The sequence below is a fragment of the Pseudonaja textilis genome, chromosome 2 (genome assembly GCF_049901715.1).
Source record: "Pseudonaja textilis isolate UNSWEBS1 chromosome 2, rPseTex1.2, whole genome shotgun sequence".
Taxonomy (NCBI): Eukaryota; Metazoa; Chordata; class Lepidosauria; order Squamata; family Elapidae; genus Pseudonaja; species Pseudonaja textilis.
The window spans coordinates 124,207,689-124,222,943 of NC_141991.1; the positions used below are offsets into that span (position 1 = coordinate 124,207,689).

At 36.7% G+C, this 15,255-nt stretch overlaps 1 protein-coding gene across 9 annotated transcripts in view; it reads right to left on the minus strand.

The window, feature by feature from the left end:
- Positions 1–15,255, minus strand: part of STXBP4 (syntaxin binding protein 4) — a 95,185-nt gene that overhangs the window by 13,581 nt on the left and 66,349 nt on the right. Inside the window, exon 22 of one of the 9 annotated variants that reach the window (XM_087925158.1) lies at positions 3,009–3,616. The exons of the other annotated variants lie outside the window; for them this stretch is intronic. Coding sequence (XP_087781284.1) covers positions 3,615–3,616 — 2 coding nt within the window. The 3' untranslated portion in view covers positions 3,009–3,614. Of the gene's footprint in view, positions 1–3,008; positions 3,617–15,255 lie in introns of those variants that run through there. 9 annotated transcript variants of the gene reach the window in all.

The window sequence follows — 15,255 nt, forward strand, 5'->3', positions numbered from 1 at the left end:
ACAAGTTCCCGGCTTAAATTTTTCTCAGAGAGAAACATTTGATTTCACTCCTATTGCAATCAGAGGTGGGATTCAGCAGGTTCTGACCGGTTCTGGAGAACCAGTAGCGGAAATTTTGAGTAGTTCAGAGAACTGGCAAATACCACCTCTGACTGGAGATTTTACAGTATCCTTCCCCTGCCATGTCCACCAAGCCACGCCCACAGAACCAGTAGTAAAATTTTTGAAACCCACCACTGGCTGCAACTGTTTGTTTTTGCCTTCTTACTTTGGACCCAATGCAGAAGGAAAGAGAAATGGAAACAAACTTCTCCACTATGTTTCTGGTCCTGAATGATTGTTTGTTTCTTCACTCAGAAAATGTAAGCAAACAAGCATTGGCAACAAGGAGCCAAAACAGAGAACTTGTGGCTAAAAAAGTTCTAGTAGTAACTTGTAGGTGCTTGATCATGCCAACCCCCGGCTTAATTTCCTGAGGTTAAAATAGGAGATGTGAAAACCCTGCTGGTGGCTTTGATCTACTGTATACTGTCTAATTTCCTCCTCTGCTACATGTGAATTTCCTTCAAAAGTGAGGAAATTGTTCTTCATGCAGATTTCATGCATTTACATGCTTTGTCTGATGTATACAATAGAGACCTTGACTTCTGGTGAGCTTGCTATTTATTTTGTAAAGAACAGACTAGACAAGTGGCAATCTATCCAATATCTGTTGATAGAAAATAAAGTTTTTTCTCTTGGTTAAGCTTTTAGTTAAGCTTTTCAGAGCCCCTTTCTACTACAAAAGGGGCTCTGAAAGCTTTGGTAGGCAAATAGTTTCTGAAGCGTATAAAGCTGAAGAGTTGCAAGTGCACAAACTAATTTATGGTTCTCTGACCTAATGCCAATTTGAAAAGAAATCCCACCAAAATCTATTTCAGCCTTGATTTAATTTCTGTCTGAAGAAAGAGTTTGATTTCACTAGACATTTGCCATAAACAGCCTACTAATGCAAGTGTTTTCCAGGAAATGTCCTCAGTGAAAATGTGTTTGAAATAGCAACTTACCAACATACCCACCAAACAGTGTTGATTCTAAAATCCATGGGATGATAATCATGCAAGTATGTAAATCACAAGCTGTTGCACAATTATGTCATTGTCATCATTTGCCCATCTTGTCCCCTGTGAAAATGTCCATGTGCTTAAATAAAATGCAGGAGTATCCTAGCCTATGAATTTTTACACCCTGTCTCTAAGCAACGTAGTCACTGACATGATTAAATAGCAAGCAAGAAACTAAGGTTTTTTCACAGTGTGAAAGTTAAAAGCACTAGACTAGAAAAGGATGGCTGGAATCATCAAGCTCTGTCTCTATGAAATATCATTAGATGTTTCAATGCCAGTGGCAGTTTTTATAGAAAAGCATGAGGAACTAGAAGTCAGAGTCAAACAAGTCATCAGTTTGGAGTCATTGCATTGCTACAAGAGACCCAAGTCTAATCCCCTGTGAAATTTGTTGACTAGTGATGAGTTTCCAAATTGTTTCCTACAGGTTCTGTGCACAGTTCTATGCGCGCATGCTTAGAATTATTAGAGCTAGTCTTAGTTTCCCCTTACTGTTGGCCTCCATTTCTGGAACAAGAGTTAGTATAAATATTTTTATTGGCATTGGGGTGAAGTTAGAATTATTTTAAGTATTCCTTGAGATTTATTCCAACAGTTAGCATGATGATATTATTAGATGAGTTTTATGGTTTGTGGCAATTGCACATTTATTTTCTGATTGAGAATTTATTAGTTATGATCTATGCTCCAAAGTTCACTGTAACAGCGTTGCTAAAAAAGCATTAAGAATTTTAAATTTAATTTTGCATAATTAGAGCTCATAAAACGTATGCTAGACCAATCTTACGAGTATTGCTCAACTGTTTGGAATCCCCATCATATATTTGACATCAGTACAATTGAGCGGGTTCAGAAGTATTTCATGAGAAAAGTCTTGCACTCTTCTGTACACAATAGAATTCCCTATGCTACTAGCCTTGAAATTCTCAGTCTGGATAACTTAGAACTGCGTCGCTTGTGGTCAGACCTAGGTGTTGCATACAAAATTATACTTAGTAATGTTTTACCTGTAAATGACTTTTTTTTGTTTTAATCGCAATAATATGTGTGGTAACAATCACTTTAAACTCAATGTTTAATTGTTTTAAACTTGACTATAAAAATATGATTTCTCTAATAGAGTTGTCAAAGTCTGGAATGCTCTATCTGATTCAGTTGTTTCAGTTACAAATTTTCACAGTTTCAGTCACTGTGGACCTTACGTCGTACTTAAATGGTTAGTAGAGGGGGCGTGCATAAGTGCACTAACGTGCCTATCGTCCCTGTCATTGTATTTTTATTCTTTTATTCTTGTTCTCGTTTTTGTTTGACAAATTCTAATAAATAAATAAATAGTTATTGTGACACAGTGAAGCAAGGCTTAGGATCAAGATACCAAGTGGTGTATGCTATAACTAAGTTTCTGGTTAGTAGTTGTATGTTACAGTTATTTTTGTGCTGGTGCAGTGGTTAAGGTAAATATTGATATTGGCATATGGGTGAGGTTTGGATTGGGTTTTCTTGGGGTTAATAGTCAAATTTATTTGATACTTCACATTAAGATGAGTTTATGGTTAGCAATAAACTTGGATAAGTTTTTTTAACCTCTTCAAACATTTCTTTTTTATTGGTTAGGACCCAGTCTAGGAAAACAGATCCCCATGTCTCTTCCTCATCCTTTTGAAAAATGAAACAGCAGGATCACTGAGGAATTTGGGGGAACTTCCATTCTTGGTCAGGTTACTTCCCATCATTAATATGTTTCTTCTTCCTGAAATTTGGCTACCTGGTTCAAGAGGAGATTATCCTTATCCTTATAAACTGATTGGCAGTTCATAGCAATAGTATAGTAATATTATACTATATAGAATAGTATCATTGTAGTCACCACTTTCTTGAATTCCTACTCAAACACTCTTGACTGAACAGTTAAATATAACTTTTATTAAGAATTCTGATTACAATAGTAAAACTAATACAAACTAAACTTAGATCGGAAAAAATAAAAAGTGTAGGAAAGCAAAATGAGAGAACAAAAAGAAAAGAAACATATAAAGGAGTGACCATCATAACAAGTATAAACAAATTTATTAACTCTCCTCCTATAAGTTTACAAACGTATGTCTCTTCAGCCCTTATCATTTATCTATAGGCAAATCCATAAAACATCAACTTTTCAATCCTGGTATCAGCAAGAAAGTCCATAAAGGATTGCCAGAACTTTGCAAAAGAAAATTTTAATCAGGCAAATCAACTTTATATTCCTTCCTTTCTTTAATTCAATCACAAACTATTGAAGGATATGATTTCTTCTTAATTTTTTTAATCCCATCACAGATTTCCTCAAGACTTTATCATGCTTCTTTTGTAGATCCAATAAGAAAACATTTTCTAGATCATTCTCTTGGTTTATCATTTGCATTTCCCTTTTAACTTTGAAAGCCTCAGCCAGTTTCTTTTGTTTATCTAGTGTCCTTTTCCAAGTAATTCTCTTGGCCTGTCATTTGTAGTTTCACTTTCAGTATTTTATCCTGTCAGATAAAATGTGTTACACATCAATCATCCCTTTATTAACATCTCTTAAAAACACTCTATCCCTAGAAGCAGACATCATTATTGACAGTAGTGATATTATAGATATTAATTTCTGGCTCCATTATTAAAATGTATCTTTTAAGGTTTCTGATAACATTTTTGTCATTTTGTAAGTCCTAGTTCCCATAAAATACTGACATCAAGAATAAGCTTACACATCTTTTCTTTCTTCTGCTTATTTTAGTCTCCTCTGGTGTCCAGTTTCTAAAATCATAAAGTAACTTATCTTTAATATGACTTACAATAGCCCGGATAGCTAAAATAAGTGTGTTTCTCATGAGATTTTTAATTTTTTATAATTAATTCCAAAGTCTTATGGCAAAAGTCAACAACATTCTAAATTTATCTGGACCCTTAATCATTTTATAACATTCTTAGATCAAAATCTTATTTAGCTTTTTTCCCTGTTTATTTCCATTTTTTAAAGCTTATAATTAATTTTTCTTTTGTTCAGAGTTCAAGATAAATTCACCCAATGACTTTTCAAACTTTTCATTCTGAAGATCTCTAAGAGCTTTACGATAATTAATAGGCAATTTCTGAAAAAGATTAGAAAAGGTGGCTTGCCAGCTTAGTGGCCTTAAACTTAAAGGCTCCCTTTCAGTTGTGAGAAGATGGCTAATCCCATTATCTCCTGGTGTTCAGACTGCAGAAAACTACTGTTCTGCACTCTTCTCGCACATGTGTGTGATCTCTCATCCTCTCCTTATCTGAATGCATTTCAAGAAACCAACTTACTCATCGGTTCCTTAACTTTTGCTGGGGTTGCTGGCTCTGCTCTCAAGGAGACATTTCAGTTCACCAAACCTTTCCCAGAAGTCCACTCTTAATTGGACTATTGTCATCTTCACAGAGGAAAACAAACATGCACATCCCCTGCAGGTCACAAGAATAGCCCTCTCATCTTTGTGTTCCTTTGATGAACAACAATGAAAAATATCCCTTCTGCTTGACCTCCTCTGCCAAAGTCTTGTTTGACAGCTCTGTGAGTTTACTCTCTAAGGAACTGGCTTCCTTATATGCTCCCTGAAGGTACCTCAGCCACATCAGAAGCTATCACAGATAATAGCCATTTTTTAGCAAACAACAGCTCAATGTAGAAACTATAGCCTCCTAGCCGCTTCTTCTTCTACCTCTTCCCTGTCCTCAGTTGAATTCCCTGCTAAATTTCTCTTTGCTCCCTCAGTGATTCTAATTTCTGAGGTCAGATTTCTTTCTCTGTCCACCCCAAACAATATGTTTCCTTGTGAAGCCCTTTCAGGTATAACAATACTAAAAATCAATGTTCTGTCTTCCCTGAGTAGAGATACAGAAACATGGGATATCAAATAGACATCAACTGCCATCTTCTTCTAGCCAACAGGATCAGAAAAAAGAAGCAATGCAGCATCTGTCATTCAATACTAAGTTTGCTTATGTAGCAGTGTTAGTCAAAAATATTGTTTTAGGTTGCAACTTCCAAAATGATTAGATAGCATAAGCAAGCTGGTAATGATTCCATGCAATTATTGATGGTAGTAACAAAAATCTTGGGGTCATACAAACTTCATATCAATGATTTATCTTCTTATCCAGGAGAATGAGAGAGGTGCTATCTCATAATATCTAAAATCATGATAGGGATAAAGTATTGGGGATTAGAACTATCCCTTTTATCCTTACTGCACCCAATACTGCTAGTTCCATAAGCGGGGTGACATTTTAGTTTTCACTGCGCTCTGCTCTAACTTTTACTAATGAAAATGTAGACTTGAACTCTGAACCTGCATTGGTATCCTTCCCCCCTTGATATTCTGTAACAGTGCAGCAAGTCTCTGGCTAAAGGATGACCCATGGTTAAGAATAGAGACTAATTTGTAGCAAAATGTGTTAAATCAACAATAATTCAAGTTAAATACACAATGGTCCAAGCTCATTACACAGTATTACTTACACAGTATTTATACAATGTGCCAGCTTACATATAAATTTGACTTAAGGACAAACCTTGAGAATGAAATGTATTCTTAAATTGGGGACTGAATGAAAACCAATCCTCATCACTCCAAATGAAAATAAGATTAACTTGACAGAATATATTGGATAAAGTGGTTAGTTCTTCTAAATATTTTTCACTATGACCAGATGAGAAGTTGTACAAATGTGTGCCTTCATTTTACATACCTCCCCATTCCTTAATCAGCTTCTGCTCACAAATAAGTATATTTTTTTCATCTTAATAAGATTCTGCTAAAGGAACATTCCTATTTTTTTCCTGCATTGCAGATTCCAGCACAAACAATTAGAACTAATTTGTCATTGTTGGTGACTGAGATAAAATGGCACTTCACCAATGAAGAACAGCATAAAGCATGTCCAATCTGGCACAATGTTATGCCAATACAAGATGTGCTCATAACAACAGATCTACTCTGGGAATTAGCACTGAATTAAAGGTCAGGGAGTGGTTTATGTTCACTCATCTACTGAACGCCATCCTCTTCAAAACCGAGCAAAGATAGTATGAATATGCATTAGCAACAGAGAATTGCTATTTAGAGAAAAACAAAACTCATCCTGCTTGCCGTTAGCTTCACAACACATGGGAGTTCAGCTTGCCAGCTACAAATGAGGAATTGTAGTTGGGAAAAACTCATAAATGATCATTTAAAATGTGCATGAAGACTGTCCCTTTACTTATTTGGGTGACATTTTAAAATATGGCAAGCTGAAGCTTTCAAAATCTAATTAGAAAATCATTTTTATAGAAAGAAACCAATATAACTCTGTCAGATCAAAGGCTCTCACTATTTCAAATCAGAGAAATCTTCATGGATCTGGAGGGTTATTAAACTCAAACGGAAAAAAACCAGCTGTGACTAATTTTTAATCCAAGCAGGAGTTCAATGCTAGAAGAAATGAACGCACAGAACTGAACAAAGCAATAAAACACCTTTGCATGCTTTGCTGAAGGCAATCAAACATGAACAATTGTTGTACTCAGTAAGCTGAAACCAACTGAGCTTATAGGCTGAAGATGAGCTTGTAATACAGCAGTCTCAATGCTTTCAGTGAAGAGAATACCAATCAGGTCTCTTGTGTTCCCTTGTTTGTCTATTTTTTCTTCTTCTTTTTGATGTGTTCCAATACTGTATAACAAAATATGGGGAAAGTGGGAAGAACTGGCTGTTTCTCAGGCACTCACTTTTGAAACTTGAATGTCATGATCCTATTTATATTATAGATACAGTAGTCCTTGATTTATGCCCATTTGTTCAGTGACCATTTGAAGTTATAAGGGTGCTGAAAAAGGTGATTTTTTCATTGGTACTGGTACTCGCAATTACAACCATCATAGTGGGATGGATTTATAAATTCTTCCATTCCCCCCTAACCTGTCAGAGCTGAAGAAGCTTCTTGGATGAGAAACGTCTTCAAAAGAAAAACAAGGAAGTCCAGTTGCCTCCTGAAAAAGCAGTTTTGGGACAACCATGACCTGGATGACTGAGAATGTCTACAGCGGGGATCTTCAAACTTGACAGCTTTAAGACTTGTGGACTTCAACTCCCAGAATTCCTCCTCCAGTCATGTTAGCTCAGGAATTCTGGGAGTTGAAGTCCACAAGTCTTAAAGCTGTCAAGTTTGAAGACCCTTGTTCTACAGACTTTTAACTCTACAATTTGGGATGAACACCCTTAGAATGGTGTGGGAGTAGGAATGGATTTCAAGAGGAAACAATTGCAGACTACAGGAACCAGGAGCACTACTCAGTTGACCCTGAGGACACAGATAAGCCTCCAAGTGCTTCAACGACCCTCTAAAACAGGGCTGTCAAATTCCCGCTCCACGAGCCGGATGCATTACATGCAGGCCATGCCCATGCTCAGTTTAGCGAAGGGAAAAAAAAAATTCCTGATATGTCATGTGACACCACCGTGACGATGTGAGTTTGACACCCCTACTCCAAAAGGATGCAGGTTACCAGCTGTCTGCAGGGAATATAAATCCTTTCATTCCCCACTGTCCTATCAGAGCTGAAGAAGCTTCTTGGATGAGAAGCAAAACATCTTCAAAGAAAATGTTTTCATTTTTCAAAGAAAAAACAAGAAAGTCCAGTTGCCTCCTGAAACAACCATGACCTGGATGACCGAGAATCTCTACAGACGTCATAGTGGGAGTGTCATCCCATGGTCAAAATTCAAGTGCTTGGTTACTGGCAGGTATTTTCATGGTTAGTGACCTGGGATCACATGGTTATTATTTGCAACATTCTGAGGGGGCTTCTGACAAGCAAACCAGATGGAAAAAGCTGGATTTCTTTAACAGCTGTGTGATTTGCTTAATGGCTGCAGCAAAAAAGATCGCAAAGTGTGAGTGTGGCATTAAATGAGTGTGGCTCATTTAATGATCACATCACTTAGCAGCGGAAATTCCAATCCCAACTTTGATTGTTTTTAAGTCAAGGACTACCTATAAAGGTGATGGATCACAACTCTTTGTGGAACCTTCTGACTTTTTTTCAGGAATGAAAAGGAAAAGATTCCCTAGGAGAGAAACCTAAACTAGAGTTTTAACTTCAGATAGTGTCTTTTGTGGTTCAGTTTCTAAAAATGAATGGTTCTCCCGATGATACCCTATGGAAGCCAAAGTTCAACTTTGAAGAAACAGAACAGAATAAGTATTAATACTTTTGACCTTGGGTGTTGGAGAAGACTCTTGAGAATGCAAGGCATGGCCAAGAAAATTAATGAATGGACTTTCAAACAAATTTATCCAAACTTAACAGTCAAGACACGAATGACTGGACTCTTATGATCTGCCAGAAATCTGAAGATAGGAGTATAATTCTTAGCTCTGTTATAACACTGGTTTCAGTTGCTCTCTCTTTATTGACAGCAATCTCTCTCTCTCTCTTCATGCTCAGCCACCAAAGAGAGAGAAATCAACAAAGCTTCTTTTGGAGCTGGGTTCCATAGTCTAGGGTCGGAAAACTTTTAGTATGAGCAAGAGCTAAGCAGAAGCTACCTCCCCATGAAAATTCAGTCGAGGATTAGAATGGAAATAAATTAATCCTTATTTAACTTTTCAGAAAGACTGAAATGGGCCCTAGCATACAATGCTATAGATATGACCAATATGACATTTTGCACCACATGAAAGGTTAAAGATAAATATTTGAAATAATAATAATATTTTTAGATTTCAAAGAACTAAGTACATACAGGTCATACTAACTATCTCTTACTGCTCGTGTAATCTCAAATTATTAAGATGTGGCCATGCAAATTGCTGAAAATACTGGAAACTGTCTATACAGGGAAATGAAGATGAAAAATATTTTAGCATATACCTCTTTCTTCAGGTTGTTTTCTAGAATCCACTCCTTTCTCTAGACACATACAATAACATCCAGAGATTGAAACATATGTCTGAATTATAAATAATAAACAAGAGGAAGAGATATATATCCAGTTATATATCCCAACATTGGCAATGCAGAATAAATTATCTGGATAAAATTAAGACTGGCCTTTGATTTCATGTTCTCTCTCTCGGATTATTATTTATATGCTATTATATAATATTATATAGAGCCTCGGTGGCGCAGTGGGTTAGAGTGCAGTACTGCAGGCTACTTCTGCTGACAGCCAGCTGCCTGTAATTTGGCAAATTGAATCTCACCAGGCTCAAGGTTGACTCAGCCTTCCATCCTTCGGAGGTGGGTAAATTGAGGACCCAGATTGTTGGGGGCAATAGGCTGACTCTGTAAAACATCTTAGAGAGGGATGTAAAGCACTTTGAAGCTGTATATAAGTCTAAGTGCTATTGCTATGCTGTATTTTGCTTGCACTACTGGTAAATTACTTGCTACCATGCTATAACAGTGCCTTGAGTGCTGCAGTGGGTGGTGAAGGTGGTTATATATAAAAAAGCTTTCTTAATCCAAGCAGAAATTCAACACCGTTTAAGTAGTAAAGCACAGGGGTGTTGATGTTTTGTTCAGGAGCTTTCTCTTTACTTGATGCCTATGGTGTTTTTTTGGAAAAAGCTATGCATTTTCACTTAGGAAGATTTATATCACAGTAGAACAATAAATCCACATATAGTTTTAATGATACAAAGATCTGATCCCCCTCCCCCACATACTATTTTTCATACAGCGGCACTCAATTTAATACAATGGCAATGAAAATTCTCTTAGTGCTTTCATCATCATCAGCTGAAATTTGGTTTTTAACGATTTCTACAGGGATTGATGAAACTTCTGCAAGGGTACGAGCTTAATAACCAGCAAACTTTTAAAAATAATTTTGGGTAATTTTGGGGTATAATTTGGGTACATCTCCAACTTTTTTAATGATCAGAAAGTCCTTTGATGGAAGAAGCCAGTGGTTCCATTTCCATACTCTTAGGAAATAAAGGGTATTTTGGACTTAATTTGATAGATGAGGAAACGATTCCATTTGAAATAATCCTGCATGAAGGGTTAGAAAACCATGTTACGGGTATAGAGCTAGTTTATTTATATATATCCTGCCTTTCTTATTTTTTATCAATGTACAAAACTCTTCCCTCCTCCAATTTTTCCCACAGCAACCACTCTCTGAGGTTAGTTGGGCTGAGAAAGAAAGGGACTGGCTGAAAGTCACCCAGCTGGCTTTCATGCCTACTAAGCTGGAACTAGAACTCATGGTTTCCCGGTTCCTAGCTTGGTGGCCTAACTCTAGACCAATCTGGTCTCTTGCTGACTTCCATGGAATTTGGCCTCTTGAAGAAAATCTAAGGGCTGTAATGTGAGTCTGCAATGATGTTGTTGTGAATTATATTCTTCTGTAAGCTTTTCAAACTGGATTTACAAATGTGTATCATAAAATGCATCATCCTTGCTGTTCTGACAAATGTAGACAATTTTTTCTCATTAAAGCTGGCAGTAGCTTGTTTGCCAAAGCTGGAATATACTAGGCTAAACATAGGCATTAGGAAATAACAAGACAGAGGGGAGCTAATTTATTCCAGGTCAGCTAACATACATCATTTGGATCACTCACCAACAGGTACATATGAGTAACAATGGTTTTAAATCAGGACAAGTATATTTTTAAAACATCCCTGCTGTCTGCAAATGAGTTAATCAAATTGGCTATTCATTGCCAATATATTCTCACATTTTTGTTATTTCTTTTGACAACTATTCTAAATAAATCACCAAAACACTGAAGACACTTGAAATGCTATATTTGCCAGCTCAGAATAAATGTGGCTGTACTGTATATCCAATAATTCTCCACATCAAAACGAATGAAAAAGGATAACGTTCAATTTTTAAATCCTTTTCCACAGCTTTATTTTTAACTTTTGGATTCACAGAAGGGATGTGAATCCCTAGCTCCAGTACTTTTTAACCAATTTCTGTCTATTAAAGTTGACACAACCGACTGTTCATCTTCAGCTGCATTGAGAATTAAAGGTTTCTCTTGCATGATTTCTCACCCAGTCTTCTGGAAGTAATTTAATGTGACAGAACATTTTCATCCACATTCCCACCAAATTGCTCTTGCTCTCACAAAGAATAATTCTGCAAGAAAATGGTTCTACCTAGCTGAGCTTTTGGGAACAGCATCATTTCTTACTTTCAAAGTGGCAGCATTTTATAAAATCTTAATGAATCCTAAACTTCATTTTTAAAATGTTTGTATACCCTTAACTGTTCCATAGATCCATGTTTTTTTCTGACATGTCATGATATTGTGGTCATCTATGAAAAGTGACTATACTATGTGTGCATGTTCCCGCATTTGAGAAATTAATCACTGAGAATGTCAGAAGTACATGCTAGTTTGGGTAATGAAAAGATATCCTGGAAAAAGACAATGGTACAGGCTACTAGGAGGAAGTATGGCGAACTGAAGATGGCTTTGCAAAAATGGAACTGATGAATATTACAAAGATCAATGAAACAATGAATAAACCAGTTCCTTGGAACGTCTCAGGAGAGAACAGGAGATTGGACATGTGCTCTGGATAGTTGCTTGAGATGAAGAGACTACAGGACAGATTTCCGCAGGTTTGAGAGCAGGGAGATGCGACTGTAGCAGAAGTTTTAAGGGACACTAAGTTTGCAAACCTCATTTCCTAGTCACTCTCAGTCATTGTTCATTAACTACTATTAAACTATTAGAGATCTCTGGAAAGATCAGGTACCTTTGCCCTCAATCTATATAGAATAAGCACATCAGGATTAGATTCAACAGTCCATTTGCATTTAAAAGACACAGGCCACTATTTGAAGACAGCAAAGTCCACATTTTGGACAGAAAGGAATGCTGATTTGAAAGAGGGGTTAAAGAGGCCATCTATGTTAAAATTGAACAGTCCTCTCTTAATGGAGGGGGAGGGATATGACATCATCTATCTCCAACACAGTCAACTATTCCAAGAAGGCTCCACACCCATTTGCACCACTCAGGTGACCCTGATGACACAGATAAACCTCCAGGTGGCCTCAACGACTCACTAGATGAATGCAAATGACCAGTTGTCTGCAAGGAGTATAAACCCTTCCATTCTCCCACCATCCAGCCAGAGCTGAAGAAGCTTCTTGGATGAGGAAAAATCAGAAAGTCCAGTTGCCTCTTGAAAAAGCACCTTTGGAACTACCGTGACCAGGATGACTGAGAATCTCCATAGCCATTAATCAAGGAGAAGAGCCACCTAGAATTAAGAAGAAATTTCCTGGCAGTGAGAACAATTAATTAGTGGAATGGGTTACCTTCAGAAGTTGTGGGTGATCCAACACTGGAGGTTTTCAAGAAAAGATTGGACAACCAATCTCTGGTATAGGTTCTCCTGCCTGGGCAAAGGGTTGGATTAGAAGATCTCCAGATCTGTTATTCTGTTAGTAGCCATAATATGAACCATGTCAGTCAGGGATGACACTTGGGGTGCTGGTGGTGGATGGGTTCAGAAGGGTGCTTGGAGGTGTCCAAGAAGTGCCATGCAGGTTAGGGATACTGCATAGGTGGGTGCAGTCTGGGTTGGGAAGGATGTGTCATGAAAAGCACATGGGACACTGTGGCTCAGGAAGGGCATGTGGGAGGCACACGAGTTGGGAAGGGTGCAAGGGGATGTGCAAGAAATGCTGTGCAGGTCATGGAAAACATGCAGCTGGCTGCAAAGGGGGTGGTGATGCAAGAAGTACCATGCAGGTCAGGGAAGGTGCAGGGGGTCCTCCTATCTTCATTTTCCAGCAGGCAGGAAAATGGCTGCAGCTGGGTGGAGGAGGGAGTGAGGAGTTGCAAGACTGGCTGGAAAACTGTCACAGAATGTTGAAAATGAAGATCACATGACCACAGCAGGAATCAGTACTGGTGAAGCAGCCAAAACTTTCTCAAATTTCATCCCTGTGGAAATTGTAGGCCCCAGATTTTGGATACATTCTCTAAAGTTAGCTCAAGCGTTTTTCAATCTTGGCAACTTTAAGATGTGTGGACTTCAACTCTCAGAATGCTTTGGCTGGCTGGCTGGCTGGCGAATTCTAGGAGTTGAAGTCCACACATCCTTAAGTTGCCAAGGTTGAGAAACACTGAGTTAGCTATTTGAGGTATCTTGGCTCAAAAAGTTTTACCCTATGAGGCACTCTTTTGACCTGCTAAAAGTCATGACAATGAGAATTTTGCTAGTATATAGATTATAAACGCTACAGTAAAAGAAAATGTATACTCTATGGGTTTTTACAGATACCGTTTTAGCAACAGATTTAGATAAGACTTTTTCATATGACATTTTAATTCTTTTGAAATTGGAACTATAATATTTGCTCACTGATTTATCATAATTGAGAAATTTCATATAATGTTCTTTTATGAAGAACATTTATCTGCAAATTGTGTAAAACAACTGCAAAAAAATAAAGTTATTGAATTTTGAATCATGATTTAGCTTAAAATTTCAACTGTATATACATACTTGAAAGCAACATTAACTGAGATATTTAAGAGTTCCTTCTTAATAAAATGACTGACTAGCTTTCAACTATAAATAATCTGATTGCTTGGAAACAAGTGAGTGCATAATTATTTCAGAGTCAAATAATTAATTATCATTCCTAATTCTTTCATTAAGAAATTGTGGATGTTTCATATCATGTATTACAGTAATTCAGCTGTAATGTATTTGAAGTTATATGTTACCTAAAAGGTAAGAACATTATAGGAATATGTTCAAAAGTTGTTACTGGCTGTTATACTGTAATGAATCCAATTTTAAAAATGCTTTTAGTAGGTTGTCCAAATAGCCATTACTGTATAAAGAAAACATGTTCAATGTGGATTCATATACTGCAATAATATCTCAAATAATTTCACAATGAAGACTTTAAACAGATTCAAAAGTACATATTTAATTGTTGAATCTCTGCACCTGTTGGTAATTACTACTACTAGTACTAATACTACTTATATTACTTTATTACTTATTTTTGTCTTATATTCAAAGGTCACTTAAAGTAGCAACACCACCTTTGAAAAATGTAGTGTATTAATTGTGGCAAGGTAACCTGGTTCCTTTCATTAAGTGGGAAGCAGAAAATCCATATGTGTGAAAAAGCAGGCACATATATAGATCCTTACTACATTCTTCTGGTGAGCCACAAACTATATAGTGATAAAAAGAATGCAAGTTTATACAAACTCCATGTGCATACCTAGAATAGTTCCTATTGTGTTAAAACAAACACACATAAAACCAAACTCTTCAGTGCAGAAAAATCTGCCCTCCTCCCTTCCTAGATTGAAAAGTATCCTCTGGTTACGTGTACTTAAATAACATTGAAGGGCTTGCACGAAGATGTCCTCTCTCTTTATGTTTTAGTACAGTATTACACTGTAAGATTGTAATTTTCATCTATGCAAACTCCATTCTAGCAATATCACTATATTTAAGCACTAAGTGTATCTTGTAAACATTATATACTTCTAACACCACTGATGCATGTATGTTACAACAGAATGAAATTAGGGCAGAAAATACTATATTTACATACTAGCACTTCAGGATTTTCCAATGACTTATAATAAGGCCCAAGTACTGGTAGAAGAATGCCTAAAGAGGTGTATGCATATGGGGCATTTTGTCCGTGTGATTTCTATGGCCCATGCACAATCCAAGGAAGGCACAAGAAAACTGGATTATCATCGATTACATTATAACTTTATAATCATGGTCACCAACATCATGTGTTATACATTTACCCCTTAAAATACCTGTTGAATATTAAATAAGAACTAAGTAACAAAACCATGCTAATAACCATTGGCTTACACTTTTGGCTGCAAAGAATATTTGGCTTTTGCAGAATGTTATATGCAGCCATATTCATAAAGTATTCTGGCTTTTTATAATTCGCAAACTTTATGGATATAAATTGAGAATCCTCCCAACCCATCCCAATAAAGTCTCTCATATAAAAAAATGTTTCATTGCTATATATACTCTCAGATAAGCCAATACTTTTAGATGTCAACATGTATTTTAAAAAATCGGGTTTAGCTTATCCACTAATAGGCTTATTTGCAGTAACATGTTTTAAAGCACCTAT